Here is a 17,861-nt window from a genome sequence, read left to right as displayed (position 1 = left end):
ATTATATTCTATTAGTTTTTGATCGCTCAAAATAAGCGTCACACTTGCGGAAGCCGATATACCCGCCGAAACGCCGTGCATTTATCGAGACTTTCAACCCCAGGTAGGCTAATTATCGATCTTCGGATCCACATTATGTCAGCAGCTGTTCTCCACCGTGAACTATGTTCAAAACAAACGCCGCTCACGCCTCACAGATGACAGCTTACAGTCCTGTGTAAAGATGAAAGTGACTTCGTACAACTCCGATTTGCAGACGCTGTGCGCAGAGGTTCAGGAGCAGAAGTCCCATTGTAAACATATCACGGCAGACCCGACGACGTTTTAGTTTATACATTAAAAGAGTCCATTTTGCTCAAATCGTCCATTGAACGGACAGCTTAGACTGTGGTACCCAAGGTTTATTGTTCAATTTATTAAAAACATACATCCCACCAATATAAAATACAAAGAGTGAACATACAGTATAAACCGGATTACATTTGAGAAGAATGAAACAAAACAAAAAAAAAATCTGAAGGCCCCAAGGGTATGCAACTGAAAAGTTTCCTACCAGAAAAAGTTCTGTACTGTGACAATGGTGATTAATAATAAAAATATTCTAACATGTAACATCACAATCAAAAAGCTCTAAATAAATAACATATCAAAGCTTTTTCAGCTATGATTGAGACTAAGGGAAGCCTTTTCTGATGTATCACTGTATCGCTAATTGTACTTCTATCAAAGCAAAAATCCCCCAGCAGCATGGTGTTGGACTTCACTCGCTTGTTTGTCTGTATACCTAAATATCTAGTTACTTTAACCAAGTAAAAGCAGCTGGCCTTGTGATAGTTGAATGTTCAGATGCACGCTAATCATAGTGAGATGTGGAGCCCTGCGTCAGGCTGGCAACCTGTCCAGGTGTACCCTGCCTCTCGCCCTATGGTAGCTGAGATAGGCTACAGCTAGCATAGTACGATTGATTGATTGATTGATTGATTGATTGATTGATTGATTGATTGAGAAAATTAAGTGATTTCAATATGCCTGACGCTTGCAGAGAGGGGAAAAAAAAAAAAAATCAGAGTAATTACATAACAAAGGGACGGCTATTAGGGAGTACTGACACTAATGGACAGTATTTTCATCCTTGAGAGAAGACAAGGCTTTTGTTGTTGTATGGAGATAAGGTAAATTCTTAGCAAACACATAATTGTTCAACTTCTGTTTAATTTTTTCTCTTTAATTTACTATTGAAATTAAATCAAAGTGTAAAACCTAAACTGTAATATCTGTGCTTTCTGACATCTTAGCAGTGCAGATATTTAGACTGTTTCTTGCACGTTGTGACTGTTTGGCTGCATGCAGTCTGGTACTCCCCGTAGTTAAAGAGTACTATTAAGTGCCACATAAATTATAATAGATTGTGGATACACCTCCTGCACATAATATGCTGCTCACGCTGCACATAATGACCACAGTCAATGATTCAATTTAACAGAGGCCAGCCTTCCAGTAATATCATCAGTCATAAACAAGATACATCAGATATGTTTAAACTATATAATGAAAATAAGTATGCGAAAATTTTGCATTTTTAAGTTATTAACTGTTAACATAAGGCAGTATTCAATATATAAATATGCATGAATGCGCATACTCTATTACACACTTTTGCATCACTATAAAATCTGGCAAAGCTAAAATTATAATCTACGTAGAAGCTGAGAATATGAAAAGGGGTTTTAAGGTGTAAGGAAGTGACAGTAAAATTGTAAGGTACTCTATGACTCAGTGTCCTCCTCCTCTTCATAACAGCGGTTCTTCTTGATTATATCCTCTGCACTCAGATCCTCTGCATCACTTCCTTCTTTGTCCTCTTCCCAGAAGCCCACATCCTGGGAGGTGCGGTTCTGGTTTGGCTTTGATGGTGGAGAAAAGTTGATTGGCATCTCAGGAGATAAGCTTCTCAAAGAGCCCTCATCCCCAGCCGCCTTGTCTCCTTTTGTATTTCTTTTTACTCCCTCATCTCTTTCTTTCTTTTTCTCAACCTGACTCGCCACGTCCCCCTCAGAGATGGTCTCTTTATCTTCACTTTGCATCTGAGACATCTTCTCTTTCTGCTTTTTCTCCTGCTGGACTTCTGGCTTATTTTCCTTGGTTGATTCTTCAGAAGATGTTTTTTCCTCAAAAGATGCTCTCCAATCCTGCAGAGATTTGAGATTACGACGAGGCTCGCGAGGACCTGTGGGGTTTGTGGACTTGGGTTTGGCTGCTATTGTAAAAGGCCGAATCCGCTCCTTAAGAGAAGTGCTCCTCCTCAGGCTCTTCAATTCAGCACGCTCTGAGCTCTGGAAAGTTGAAGGCGCTTCATCATCTGGAGGCCACTTGGCTCTCCAGGGTCGGCTTGAACCAATGTCCTCTGTGACTGGACTAAGGGATTCTGTCCCGGTGTGCTGCTCACCCGTCCGGGGAGGCCAGTCGATCTTCAGTTTGCGTTTCTCAGTTGGCTTTTCTGACTGAGCTTTCTCATCAGAGATCACATTTGTCTGCTTGCGACTCTGCTTTTCCAGTAAGGCGGTCAGATCTGTAACCTTAACATGTGGAGACGTTTCCACATCTGGGACAGGCTGCATGTCTGAGGCACTCTCAGCTGGACGATTCACTGTTGCAGTTTTCTCTTCTTCTTGCTTCACCGCTTCAACATCTTCATCTCCGTCAACTCGCGGCTCCCACATCTCCTTATGAGGCCGATGACCAAAGCCTTCATCATAGTTGCCTTTGGCTTTGAAGAGCTGGTTAAAATGGGCCTTGCAGTAGATGTTTCCATGCAGAGAAGCATAATTTGCAAGACTATAAAACAGACAGGAATATTTACATGAGAGGAGATTATGATATAGAAGTGGAAGCATCTGGTGTGAATGCTTACCTAAGCTTTGTGCTGCAATGAATACAGCGGAAGCAGCTTTTGTGGTAGACATGCTGATGGGCCACAAGTCTCTCCAGTGGATACACTTGCTTTGTACAAGCGATGCACGTCTCCTTCTCTGGTGGGCGAAACTTCTAAAAACATAAATAGTGTCAGCTTTATTGACAATTAACACTGGCTGATTTTTTTTTTTTTTAAGTTAATGATATGTGCATGTCTACTGTTCACTGTGATGACTCACCCGTGGTGATTTTGGTTGCTCCGTGCTGTCCCCTAAAACAGACAGAACATAAACGAGCTCAGTTGCTGCTCAATTATTAAGACTGGTAAAGCAGACTAGTAGCACAATATGCACAGTAAAAATGAAATTTGCACATGACTGTATTCTCCAAGTATCCTTTAAGACCAACCATTGCATTCAGGCACAGGCGTTACTTTCTCATTTTCAGATGCAGATGCTTTTGGAGCAGACTGTGGGGCCGAAACCTGGAGGAAAAAGAGAGAAACATTGATTGTTATATAATAAACAATGAGATGTTCACCTGTTTCTGGTACAGAAAGGTAAACATCTCAGAGAAGCATGAGTTACAAAAGCAAGGTAGAACAAATGGTCTGTGCTGAATGATAAAATTCATTTTCTGTGTGGGAAAGATTAGTTGAGTTGCTGGCAATAACAGCACCTGGATGTATTTATGCATGTAAACATGGCCACGATGACCTGCTGAAGTACAAACTGAGCAGAGACTGGAGAAATGTTGCATGATCTCTATTTCTGCTGCAGCATTCAGATGGTGGGGTAAACAACATAAAAGCATGGATCAAGCCTGCCTTGTATAAACAGCTCAGGCTGCTGGTGGTGGTGTAATGTTGTGGGGGATATTTTCTTGGGAAACCTTGGGCTCCTTAGTACTAAGGGAGCATCATTAAAACATCACAGCACCTGAGTAGTGTTACTAACAATGGCCATGCCTTTATAACCACAGTGTACCCATCTTCTGACGGCTGCAGTATAACACTCCATGTAACAAAACTCAATCTCAAACTGGTTTCTTGAACATGACAATGAGCTCATATATCCACACAGTTAATATCCATTAACTGTGTGATCCTGTCGCGCCAACATGGACCAAAAATCTCGGAGGAACTTTTCCAGCAGCTTGTTGTCACTAACAAATAATGCAGCTCTGAAAGCGAAAGGAGCTCGAACTCAGTACGGGTAAGATGTAACTAACATATGTAATGAATAATGTTGGACTTTGATTGTTGTTTTGATCACTTTGAATCATGTTCATTAAAATTCTCTTAAAATCTCCAAAATACGAGGTAATCTTTTAATTACTGGGATTTTCACTGTTTTTGTTGTGAACCTCTTTATTACATGAACTCACAGAATGTGTCTGTTCTTGTTTAGCAACAGCAAACTGGTACTTGGCCATCTTTTCCTTCAGAGATGATGATCGCCTCAGCACAGGGCGACCTGAAGCAGAAGAGAGGATCAAATTAAGTGCCTTGCCTGACGTTGTTTTGCATTAAACCCAAATCTTTCTGCATTTCATTAATGCTACTGATATTTGCTTACTGCTTGGCTGCTCCACGTCATCTGATGAAGTACTACGAAGTGCTTCTCTGCCACCCTGGAAGAATAAAACAACTGATGGGTTCCGAAGATCAGTTTATGAAGGTGAAGTTATGAACTTTTAAGCATAAATTTGTTTTCTGCTCCTCCCCTGCCTTTAATTGTGGCCTAAATCAGTTCATTTATCTTTTTATTCATAGCATTGTCACTGGCAAGTGATCAAAAGTCACACTGCCTGTAGGACTGGATCAAACCCAAACAAGCTGCAAGTTTTGAGCAGCAGATATTGAACTCAGCAGTAAAAAAATGCACAAAATCAAGCTCATGTGCTTTTCAGGCATCCAGTGAATACCTGGCAGTAACCAGAGCGGTATCTGCAGAGACAGCCATGCAGCATGTGGTTAAAAAGAACCAAACACACGTTTGCACGTGGGCAAAGAACCAAAATTATTCCACTCTACTAAAGAGTGAGCTCTGTGCGTTGGTCTGCCAATATGCCTGTTTTACTCAAACAAATGAGAAAACCACACAGTTTCTCGCACCACCCATCCTTTACACACATGAGCTGGTTTGGACCAATTAAAATAGCCCATTTCTACAGACTGCTTCACTGGAACTTTGGAGTCCTGTTGTCTCGCAGACCGCCCCTGCCATGCAAATCAAACACCGACTAGAACATTAAAATATTGAAAGCTGCAGCCAGACAGGGGCAAAGGGTGCACTGCACTATATTTGATTATAAGGTTATATAACCATTTCAGTTATAAAGGCTCCAGTCTAATTTTTAAATGTTAGTAATGTAAATTTCACTTCTTCTTTACTAGCAGTGAAAAACACTACGACTTAGTTCATTTTATTTTATAGGTTGTTTCATGACTGCAGTACATGGTGTATACAGAGCTGCACAACAAAATACAATAAAAAAAATTAAATATGATTCCCAGGACTGGGAAAATCCCAGTAGAGCAGGGTACACACTGCAGCTAATAAAACGTGAGATTAAGACAACTGCTCCTCAGAAGGGATCCTGTGAGGAATGAGACGGCCCCAGGTCAGGAATGCTTCTGCATTCCTCTGTTACAGAAGATAAAGAGTGGCATACTTGTTGTTTTGGGCTGAATGAATGAAAGATAGAGATGAGTGGGTGGTGCTGAGGAGAACAAGGGTAAATTCACACGGACAAGCGCTCCTTCAGAAAACAGAAGAAACTGGGTAAAAATGGGTAATGCATTTAAAACAATCTAAATACGAAGGATGTTGAAAATCTGCAGAAACTACACTAAGCACTGAGTACTTCTGCACGTACAGGATGGTCACAGGTTTTTATCAATCATTAATATGTGACTCAGAGCTTCTTATCTCTGTTTATGAACTACGAGTCACTAGTATACTGTTGGACAGAGATTGTAGCAGCAAAGCAATTAGCATGTAAGATTGTTTTAAATGTACTAATTAACTATGGTCACAAAGGCAACATGGAGCTCACTACATGTGGGAAACATTGTGCCATCAGTCTTTTTTCTAATATTGCACAAGACTGGTCTGACTCAGCATTATGGTTACAATTATTTTACCCAAAAGTACAAAATCCTTACCCTCAGATCCTCATGCTGAAGATACAGTGACCACAGCTACAGGGATATCAAAAGCAAAATATTTTACCTTTTCTGTGGGCTTTTCTCCTTTCTCAAACTTCATCTTTAGGTTGTTCAAAGGCACTCTGGGCTTTTCATAAGAGGCACACGGGCTGGTTGGAACGTGCTGTTCAAGCTTTTCATTCATCATCTCTTCCTTCTCCAACCCTCTCTGGTCTTCAATCTCTGGAGCTGCTGAGGCCTGCTGAACACTATTGGCTGCGTGTTGACCTCCCTGATCTGTCAGTGGGCCAGGACTCTTTACCGGAGGCTCAGTAACGGAAGGAGGCCTGTTCAAGGTACGAGGCCTGTGGCGTGAGATGGGCTGGTGTGGAGGTGGAACCGAAGACGGCTTGTCCTGATCACCGGTTCCTCCTTGCTCCCAGCGCTTCTTCAGAACACTGAGGTTGCCAGATCGCAGGGCTACTGTTCCGCTCTCAAAAGACTGCAAGAAAGAAAAGAAAAGAAAATTTTATGTTGAGCATGTTATGCTTACCATAAAATCACTGTGTATAAGCTAAACTATACACGCATGCACTATTAGGACATACAGCTTTATCCACAGTCCCGTATAATGGAATATAGGAAATGCCTGAATCTGAACTTGGCTTCACCCAAGGATTAGGTGAACAGCTGTTCAAAGTTGGTCCAGGAAATAAATATTATGCTGTAGCTGCTGAATTTTAACAGCTGGCTCAAGATGGAGATATCTGAGACAGATCCTTCAGTTGCATTCCTTTCCACATGACAATTTCTACCTTACCCGAAGACACTGACAGCAACTCTTTTCACTACTTATCTGCTGCCACCAGTGACAGGAAGACAGCAGCAAGCAGCATGGCACAATAATAGAAGGCATGAACTTCCTTAATTATGAAAGTGTTGGAAAAAAAGAGGATGTGAGAATGGTAAGATATCAACTTGTAACATGAACTTTTCTATCAAAGCTTCCTGTGTGAACATTTAAACAAGTTATGCTATTACTAAATTAAATTTAACTTAATTAAATCTCCTTGAATATAAGAAAGCAAAGTAGAGATTACAAGTGAATGAAAACCAAACCCAAAAAAAGAGCGCCAAAACCCCATCCACTACCTCGGCCATAGTGAATAAAATGAATCTGGTACATCTGAAAAAGAGTTGAATTAACATTCGGACAGACAAAAGAAGAAATCTGTAAAAAAAAAAAAAAAAAAAAAAGCAAGGACAAAATAACAAAAGGCACAATGACAGTCTTTGTCAGGCAAGACCACAAGGAATATAAATAACTGAAAAGTAGTGGAGCTGGCCCTTGATTTTCAAGCCAAAAGGAAGAAAGTAAACCTTGAATGCGATGAAATGGCCGAACGAGGTGTAACCACAACTAGACAGCAAAAGATGTGGGAGTCCTTTGATTGGTCCTCTACAGGTCACAGTGCAGACAGATAGTGGGAGGCAGAGCCCTCCCGGATGCTAGCAGCAAGACAAGATCTACTTGTAAGAGCTAGTCCAGCCCCTTTAACAGCAGGAAAGTGAAAGAGAGAGAGTCAGAATACCCAGGAAACCAGAGCAGGAAATGATTCAAACAGGGAAAAGTTAACTCTTTGTTAACTGTGACGACTTGGACAGCCTTTCAATCCCAAACGATTTATCAAGATAATGTGACTGAAAACCGTATCTATGGGATTTATGATACCAGCCAAATAATACAAGTCTTAGGACAAAGACAAAATTTAAAAACATGGACACAGCCATTCAAATAAATAGTTATTAGAAAACAGCAATGGTTGTACAAGAATTAATCGTCAAAGTCTTAGTAAAAAATGAAAATAGCTTAACAATGAATTGTGATGTTGTGGTGGAACATTTTTGTCATACTTTTCATATCATACTGGAGACTGTGTACATTTTTAGGAGTTTTGAGATTCATCGGTAGTACTCAGTGGAGACTTAATGGAAAATTCGTTTTGTTTTTTTTTTGTTTTGTTTTGTTTTTTTTTTTTTAAACACAGGCAGTAATTATATACTGCTGAACAGGTTTTTTTTAAATGTTACGCTTGACATGTAATAATTTACATCAGTCTGAACATTGACACCCTATTTATACTATATTTATACTATAAATATAAATACTATAAATAAATATAATAAATATCACAACATTAAATGTCATGATTCAAACTGGAACTCACTCATACTCGTAGACTCACTGGATTAAAATAGTTTTTTTATTTCCCCTCTGCCATGATGAATCACAGTATCAGAGCTCCACAAATTAAAGGGTTTTTTATGGCTGCTGTGGATGAACTTCAACCAGGTTCAAGCTACTCAGAGCTGCCTTGGCTAATTATCCAGCTGCTCTGGAACTGGAACTACACTTCAAAAGTTTAGATTAAAGATTCATGTTTTGTTAAACCTGCTTTCTCCCATCAGAACACTGTCAGAAGAACCACATCACAGAGTATTACACCGTTGCCTTGATGGCCACTGATTTCTGAATTTAAAGGTACTTGCCGAATATTTTGCACTAATTATAGCATAGTATTAAACTAGCTGAGACTGCAAGACCCTATATCCAGTGCATTTCTTTTTTCTTCCCTAGTTTTTCCTGCTTAAGCTACAAGGACTGTGTAGAGTTATCAGAACAACTGAATTTGACTCACTTCATCAATATTTTGTGAACAGCTACACCATCAGATACCACAAAGACCCTTTTGACAGGCTTTGTTTGCAGATTCCCTGGTTGCAGGAGGAAAATACATGTTGGATAGATGATCCTGCCAAGCAATAATCCCCCTCACACAAAAAATTACAACATATAAAATATAATAATAAGTTGCTCTTATACTGAATTGTTACATCACATAAAAGGATAAAAACTGTGAGGAAAAAAATTGATTTCTCAGTTTCTTATTGTAACCATTTGTTGTTGAATCTGTGAATATTAACATAATATCACATCGTTTACTCTTTGCAGTTTAATCGTTTGGTCCCTCATAACTATGCAACAAAATTGTTATCAATTTTTAATGTAATTTATCTGACAGATTATTCATTTCCCCCTTCCCCCACCTCACACACACACACACACACACACACACACACACACACACACACACACACACACACACACACACACACACACACACACAGACAGCCAGATGGCGTTTTTACGCTGCTCATTCAAACTTGTGGAGATGACTATTATCCTCTGATACTGTAACTAGACCTTTGTGGTACATGAGCTGTACACCTACCTCATAGACATACAAGTAAACCAGAATGATTCAGTCTAAAGCATGAGTTAGAGAAAACAGTGGTTAATCCAACTATTTACACTAGCAGTGTTTCATTACAGTTATGTTACAACAAAATAACACAGGGTAGTGTCTGTCTAATGCAGTCACATCATGTTTCTATGGGAGAGGAAGAAAGGCTGATGTCATCCTCATTACCAGTCATATCATTAAACACAGAAAAAAGAAGCTAACTACCCTTACTGGTAAACAATAACGATATTATACACAACCATGGCTACAATACCTCATATTTCTTCATGGTATTAGCTGGTGGGTTATTGGTTTAATCCCAGTCCAGGTTTTTGCCAGTCTTTCTGACAAGGCAGCTAACCTACAGTTGGAAACATTGCACGGGGATTACACTAAAGTAGGATTATGGGCTTGATAGCCTGCCCATCGCAACAAGTGGCCAATGAGATGTAAGCCAGGACAAGACATTTGGCCCAGACAGTGTGTTGGCATGGTGAGTGTGTGTGTTTGCATGTGCACTCTTCATACTGTAATTAGTTGAACACCATTACTAGGGGATGCTGAGCAAATGAAGCAAGACGTGCTGCATAGAAAAACATCATTTAATCATGCCGTTCATTATGACAGGATTATCAGAATGCTGTAAACAAGACGTGATGATCTTTATGTGAGAACTCTTTCTATTTTTTCATGTATTAAATTCAGGAACAGCTGCACAAAACTATTTAACTCATGGTAAAATAGAAATTACTCTAAACTGATGTCACTGGAAAATGAAATGTTGCTACTATCCATCTGTTCAGAGAAGTACTTACTCCTTTTTTCTTTTCTGCACTCAAATCTTCAGCAGCTTTCTGGTACCTGAGAGAGAAAGAAACAACACTGACATCTAGTGATTCAAAACAATAACAAGCAGATACACATAATTTTCTAAAAGGCCCATTTGTTCCTTCAAGAACCTTGAAAAAAATGTAAACTCAATAAGTGATAGACTTGAATTTAATTTAATGTTGTTTTTTTTTGTCTGATTTTGTTGTGTTTATATAAAGTTTTAATTTAGTTTATTTTATATTTTTATACCTTTAACAGAAAATATAGTATTTTTTGTCATTTTTTAGCACTGTGTAACACAAACAATAAATCATAAAATATTAAGAGGTCTTATCCATACATCATCAACTAGTTGGTAAGTGCTTTAGATCACTGATCACTAGTCTTTAACTGCAAAAATGTTTAACATGTAATGCACTCCGCGACAATTAAAGTTTGACTTGAATAGTAGGGGCGATCGTGGCTCAAGAGGCTCTAAGAAATGTTTTCAGGACCTTGTTGAATCTAGGCCATGATGAATTAAGGCAGTTTTAAAAGCAAAATGGGTCTAAACCAATGCTAGCAAGGGGCGATCGTGGCTCAAGAGTTGGGAGTTCGCCTTGTAATCGGAAGGTTGCCGGTTTGCGCCCCAGCTCCGACAGTCTCGATTGTTGTGTCCTTGGGCAAGACACTTCACCCGTTGCCTACTGGTGGTGGTCAGAGGGCCCGGTGGCGCCAGTGTCCAGCAGCCCCAGGGTGGCTGTGGCTACAATGTAGCTTGCCATCACCAGTGTGTGAATGTGTGTGTGAATGGGTGGGTGACTGGATGTGTAAAGTGCTTTGGGGTCCTTAGGGACTAGTAAAGCGCTATACAAATACAGGCCATTTACCATTTAAAACTTAATTAAAACTCAAATATAAGTCATTTTAGTCCCAATTATTTTTGATGTATTACACACAAAATACTGAAATTGTGACTGAGATCAAGAGACCACAAGAGCAAATCACATGGGTCTGTAGTGGGCTGTCGTCTACGTGGATTCAGTTTTCAGTACATAAGTGTATATTTAAGCTTTTACTATTAGGGTCATTTTAAAAGTACAAGCAAATATTACTGACAACACAGTGTTACTCACTTGGAGAAGCGCTCTGCAATGGCATTGGTTTTCCCTCGGGTGGTGACCAGAGACAGCTCCTTCGCAGTGATACGCATGGACTGTGCCGCCCAGTTCCTTCGACTGAATGGATTACTTTCCATGTCGGCCAATTACCCAAATACCTAAAAGAAACAAAACACAAATACTCCTAATGTAAGAAATATGTATTAGAATACAGACTGCATTTCTTAGCTTCTGACACTAATACTCAAACAATTTCAGGCATCTCAACACTACAGTTCATGTATCTGTTTGACGCAATGGCAATATGGTCCCTTGTGCATATAGTTAAGGGATGTCTTTAGTGGGCAACTGACTATTCTGCTGCACTGATTTACTGATGTTTCTGTTGTCTCCTATTTTCTCCATCTTCGGGGAAAAGTCACAAATACAGGGAGTGCAGAATTATTAGGCAAATGAGTATTTTGTCCACATCATCCTCTTCATGCATGTTGTCTTACTCCAAGCTGTATAGGCTCGAAAGCCTACTACCAATTAAGCATATTAGGTGATGTGCATCTCTGTAATGAGAAGGGGTGTGGTCTAATGACATCAACACCCTATATCAGGTGTGCATAATTATTAGGCAACGTCCTTTCCTTTGGCAAAATGGGTCAAAAGAAGGACTTGACAGGCTCAGAAAAGTCAAAAATAGTGAGATATCTTGCAGAGGGATGCAGCAGTCTCAAAATTGCAAAGCTTCTGAAGCGTGATCATCGAACAATCAAGCGTTTCATTCAAAATAGTCACCAGGGTCGCAAGAAGCGTGTGGAAAAACCAAGGCGCAAAATAACTGCCCGTGAACTGAGAAAAGTCAAGCGTGCAGCTGCCAAGATGCCACTTGCCACCAGTTTGGCCATATTTCAGAGCTGCAACATCACTGGAGGGCCCAAAAGCACAAGGTGTGCAATACTCAGAGACATGGCCAAGGTAAGAAAGGCTGAAAGACGACCACCACTGAACAAGACACACAAGCTGAAACGTCAAGACTGGGCCAAGAAATATCTCAAGACTGGTTTTTCTAAGGTTTTATGGACTGATGAAATGAGAGTGAGTCTTGATGGGCCAGATGGATGGGCCCGTGGCTGGATGGTAAAGGGCAGAGAGCTCCGGTCCGACTCAGACGCCAGCAAGGTGGAGGTGGAGTACTGGTTTGGGCTGGTATCATCAAAGATGAGCTTCTGGGGCCTTTTCGGGTTGAGGATGGAGTCAAGCTCAACTCCCAGTCCTACTGCCAGTTTCTGGAAGACACCTTCTTCAAGCAGTGGTACAGGAAGAAGTCTGCATCCTTCAAGAAAAACATGATTTTCATGCAGGACAATGCTCCATCACACGCGTCCAAGTACTCCACAGCGTGGCTGGCAAGAAAGGGTATAAAAGAAGAAAAACTAATGACATGGCCACCTTGTTCACCTGATCTGAACCCCATTGAGAACCTGTGGTCCATCATCAAATGTGAGATTTACAAGGAGGGAAAACAGTACACCTCTCTGAACAGTGTCTGGGAGGCTGTGGTTGCTGCTGCACGTAATGTTGATGGTGAACAGATCAAAACACTGACAGAATCCATGGATGGCAGGCTTTTGAGTGTCCTTGCAAAGAAAGGTGGCTATATTGGTCGCTGATTTGTTTTTGTTTTGTTTTTGAATGTCAGAAATGTATATTTGTGAATGTGGAGATGTTATATTGGTTTCACTGGTAAAAATAAATAATTGTAATGGGTATATATTTGTTTTTTGTTAAGTAGCCTAATAATTATGCACAGTAATAGTCACCTGCACACACAGATATCCCCCTAAAATAGCTAAAACTAAAAACTACTTCCAAAAACATTCAGCTTTGATATTAATGAGTTTTTTGGGTTCATTGAGAACATGGTTGTTGTTCAATAATAAAATTATTCCTCAAAAATACAACTTGCCTAATAATTCTGCACTCCCTGTAAGAAAAAGTATTTTTTTTTTTTAAACAGCAAGGCCAGTCCTCTAGTTGCCTCTATTAGACACTTGAATGAAGAATTCTTGCTTTTCATGGAAATAAAGTGACAGACTCCCTCTTCTAATCTGCATTTGCTATCAGTCCACCAAGTTATCTGACAGCAACACCACTTTCTTGGCATATGCAACCTCTTGAGAAGATTTATGCCAGAGTGAAACTTTGCACTCGAAATACATGTGCAGGCCTATGACATGCACTCTGACAGATATCTGTTCTTGCTCCTGACATACATACGACGGAGAACAAGCACATGAAGTGTGGGATGCAAACACACAAGTCAACATGTTCAAACTTGCTCTCCAGCTTGTGCCACTTGATTGCAAGACAGCAACACAAACTGATAACAGCAGAGCGTGAGCCCATTGTCCTTACAAAACCAACATTCATAAAAAGGTCCAACAACCACATTCCCGGCAAACAGAAATGTCTTCTTTGTCATGAATAATGTCCTGACAAACCCATGCTTTATTGGTACAGTTTTCCAAGTCAGCAAGGATGGATTAGCTGAATGTTAGCCCATGAAACCCTGGTTTAGTGCTCAGACAGTAGGTTGTAAAGCCATAAATTGGAAATCACTGCACAGTCAGTAATCATTTATCTTCCTAGCTGGACCTTTTCACTCAGGCGTCCCTATTACATCATAATCATAATTGGGACAAGCATAGTGTAAGGACTTTGGACTGAATTTCGCCATAGGACTGACTACATAGATTACATAGTCCAATACAACTGGTGCTCATGAAATCACTTTTGGATAAACGTGATTAAACATGACTGCACATATTACATATTTATAAGATGTATTTCTAGTCAGTTATATATAATTAATTTCATTTAGTCTGAGGTTAGTGTTAGAGTTTTTAGGAGAGACACAGATTAACAACAGAATAACTTTTTATGAGGTTCTTACATCTGAGAGGCTACTCATTACTGCTACAATGTTTAAACCTGGCAGGAAAGTCAGTTTATCAATTGATTAATTGTATATTTTGCTGTAGCCAGTTACTTCTTCATTCAAATTTGATAGCTGTGCTGAAAAATGTACTATTCATCCTTTTAAACTGCAGATTCTTTTGCAGGTTATCCAGGGGCTGCAGTCCATACCTGCATGCACTGCGATTGAAAGGTAGGGACACACCCTAGACAAGCTACCAATCTGCCACAAGGATAATACAGGTCATTTCAGTTTAAAGTTGCCTATCCGCTCTTTTGCATATCCTTAAACACTACACGCCCGAAGAAACCAAAGAAAACACAAAGGACGTCTACGACTCAAAAGCAAACACAAATCCCTACTATTAGAAAGAGAGATTTTCTACTTGTACGTGTTCATTCACTCATCGACAGGCAGCAAAAATTGTACACTAATACAAAGGAAAGAATGAAATGCTTCATAGGTATGCAAAACAAATGCTCAGAATTCTGACTTCCTGTTTAGCAACCTTATATGGAAACCTGAAAGGGGAAAAAAATTGCATTTACTGTTTAAGCACTTAATAAAACATAATGCAAGTCAGTTTAATGGCTTTTTAGTATGACAACAAATAATCTAATCTTTCAAAAACTGTCACTCTCTCATCTCTGGATTATATTATTAACTCTTAGCTGTCGTTTTCCAACTGATCCACAATTCTGACAGTTACTATTTGTGTTACTTGTGCAGGTTTTCAACAGGAACATCGACTGAATCAGAGGTAACTTGGATAATACATCTTAAACAAAGCCTGAAAAGAACTGAAGCTAAGATTTGGTGTGTGCGCTGTGATAAAAATACAGAAATTAGAATCTTTATAAATTTATCAAAAACCCGTTTATATACTGACCTTTATCCCTTATTTAAAGTAAAGTTCTCCGTGACAACAAGTAACCACAACACGGTAACAACTAAGGAGGAGTCCGCATTGTTTGACACATTAATGAGCTATGATGCAACTATTCTTAAAACCAAAACCACAAAATCAGCTGTTCAGACGAAAATAACCGAGTCTAAAGTGAAGACTCAGCACAGAGGCGAGCAACAGACGCGACTTTAAGAACGGCAGCCCTGTTCAGGGGGCATCGCGTCTTTTTGAATTAAAAAAAAAAAAACTTTCATTACAGGTGCAACAGTAAGATGGTGGTTATAACTGCGAGCTAATGTAGTTAGCCTATAGACCTGCACTTTAACAAAGATTTAAACGCTCAAAATTTTATTCAAAGTAAGTTTCACTTAAGTTTTACACGAAAGAGCTCAGTGACTACGCTTAAGAGTACAAGCTTAGCTGCTGGGCTGGTTTGGCATTTTCCCTGGAAGACAGCGAGGAGGAGGAAGAAGTATGTGCACGTGCTTGACAATAAAATTCTAAATCTCGACCTAAACAGTCACCGGCTGCCTCAGTGTTTTCAAAATAGGCGTTATTATTTTGATAGTAGCTACAACGTATATTAAACCCCGTTTTATGCTATTATTTTAGGTTTCGTCTTACCTGTGCGAACTTCCGTTGAGTCACTTCTTTTTTTTTTTTTTTTTTTTTGTGAAACCTGTGCGACACCTGACACTGCTGCCGCCACTGCGTCACCGCCCGGTGTGGCTCGAGCAGAAAGGTGCAGTGGAAGTACGCGAGACAAACGTCACGTGATTTTATGCACCAATGACCTTAGGTGTTAAATTACTCCTACCTGGTATGTTTGCGTTTGTGCTTGCTTGCAGGGTGAGCTGTTGTTCCCATCTAGAAATTCCAGAGAAAGACCGTTTCTGGCGACGGGAAAGCTCAGGGAAGAAAAACATGAAGGAAATAGGTTTGGGTGGTTTCTGTGCTTTGTCTTTTGACAGTTTTCAGCAACTGTTCCTCAACTTGCTAACATAATAGCTTGATTGTTAGTGTAGTACTAGTGTTATAAAATGCAATGTTTCATCCACAGAATGCAGTAAAATGCTTAAAATAGAAAAAACAGAAGTGAGACATACCATCAGTAATCAAGGCTCCAAAGTCAAACATAGCATTGTGCCAGCTCAACAACATTACTAAAGCCACTATTTAAGACCTGCCTGTGGAAAATAGCCTATTAAATGTAATGGGTGTCAAAACAGGTTGTGTCAGGGAAGGGACATTGAATGTTTGCATGATATTTGCCTTCTAAATAAGAGCAGCTGGATGAGCTACAAGAAAGGAAGATCACAGCTTTAATTTTTATTTTCCACCATTTTGCTCAAGTGTATGAGTCCTTGAGCAAAGTACTATCTGTTCTCTGTGCCAAGGCTGTTACGGGGAACTGAACTCATCTCAAATGGGGCCAAGTGAAATATTTAAGTTAGTGGCGGTTTTTCAGTTGAATAATTTGTGTTCTCTACCAAAGAAATGCATATTTGCTCACTCTTCTACTAATGAGAGGAATTTTTAGTCAGTTTCGTTATCTAATGAGGATCTGTTGCTATTTTGAAAACATTTAAAAATAGATTGCTTGCAACTTAAAAGAAGTAACTGGTATCACATTTTCGTAGTGAAACTATTAGAATTATAATAACACACTTCAAAAAGGCTGAGACAGGAGCACACAAGCCTCTTTTCTTTTAAGAACATGGGGGACATATTTATTTAAGTTCTACTTGTTGTTGTTTATGTTGTGTCTGTGTTTGGGTTATTTATATAAAGTTTTGATTATGTGTTTCTAAACTAAAGATTCCCAGTTTAGCTTCACGATTTTTACAGTTTACTTGGTAGTTTGTTTGTTTGTTTTTTGTTTATTTGTTTGGTTAAGTCTCGGTCTCTCTGTTTGGTGTTGTCATCTTTTTGTTCCTGTTTTATTTTGTGTGCATGGTGTTTCCCATCTCCCTGATTTCCTCATGTGTCTGTTTAAAGTCTCAGTTTGTCTTAGTTCTCTGTTGTATCATACTGTAATACTATTGCCATGCCCGGGCTGCATTTCTGTTTGTTTTACCTGGACTTTGTTTTCTGCTGGTGTCTTTGTTTACATGCTATGCCTAAATAAAAGGTCAGACATTTTTTGTTCCCTCAACTTATTTGACAGTCTGCATTTTGGGTCCTTTATCCACACAGGTCTGATTTGCAGACAGAATGCACCGTGCATCACACCACCGCAAGTGCCAACAATTGATACATGGGCATCAGAACTTGACCAGACAGCAGTGGAAGAATGTGGCCTGGTCTGATGAATCAAGTGCTCTTCAATCACATGGATGGCTGAGTGTGTGTGTATTGCTTGCAGTATGGGAAGAATCAAGCAGGTTCAGCCAGTGTAATGCTTTGGGCAATGCTGGGAAACCTTGGGTCCTGATGTTACTTCGACTCGTATACCTACCTAAGCATTACTATAGGCCTGCCTGTTCTCATGAAAGCCCGCCTTTTCATGGGAACGGTATTCCCTGATGTCTGTGGCCTCTGTCAGTGTGATAACACAGCCTGCCACAAAGCAAAAATGGTTCAAGAATGGTTTACGGAGCACAACAACAGGTTTGAGGTGCTGACTTCAAATGTTGACCTCCAGTCCAGCATCTGTGTACAAACAGTTCCCATCCATGGAGGCCGC

The 17,861-nt window shown here is 39.8% G+C and overlaps 1 protein-coding gene across 2 annotated transcripts; it reads right to left on the bottom strand.

The window, feature by feature from the left end:
• Window positions 1-386: 386 nt before the first annotated feature.
• On the bottom strand, window positions 387-15,935 carry LOC113022598 (LIM domain and actin-binding protein 1-like). 2 transcript variants are annotated; one of them, XM_026168152.2, is made up of 10 exons: window positions 15,800-15,935; window positions 11,316-11,458; window positions 10,185-10,230; window positions 6,150-6,566; window positions 4,491-4,545; window positions 4,300-4,388; window positions 3,322-3,397; window positions 3,153-3,184; window positions 2,912-3,045; window positions 387-2,835 (listed from the first exon to the last, which is right to left on the bottom strand). In XM_026168152.2, the coding sequence occupies exons 2-10, from the start codon at window positions 11,435-11,437 to the stop codon at window positions 1,767-1,769; spliced, it is 2,040 nt and encodes a 679-aa protein (XP_026023937.1). In that variant the 5' UTR covers window positions 11,438-11,458; window positions 15,800-15,935; the 3' UTR covers window positions 387-1,766. The 2 variants fall into 2 exon arrangements, with proteins under 2 accessions (XP_026023937.1, XP_026023938.1); XM_026168153.2 differs by having other exon boundaries at window positions 2,912-3,042.
• Window positions 15,936-17,861: the final 1,926 nt, after the last annotated feature.

Source organism: Astatotilapia calliptera, chromosome 5, assembly GCF_964374335.1.
Source record: "Astatotilapia calliptera chromosome 5, fAstCal68.1, whole genome shotgun sequence".
In the NCBI taxonomy this organism is placed as follows: Eukaryota; Metazoa; Chordata; class Actinopteri; order Cichliformes; family Cichlidae; genus Astatotilapia; species Astatotilapia calliptera.
Note: the sequence above shows the minus strand (reverse complement) of the source record. Positions and strands in the feature narration are given on the sequence as shown.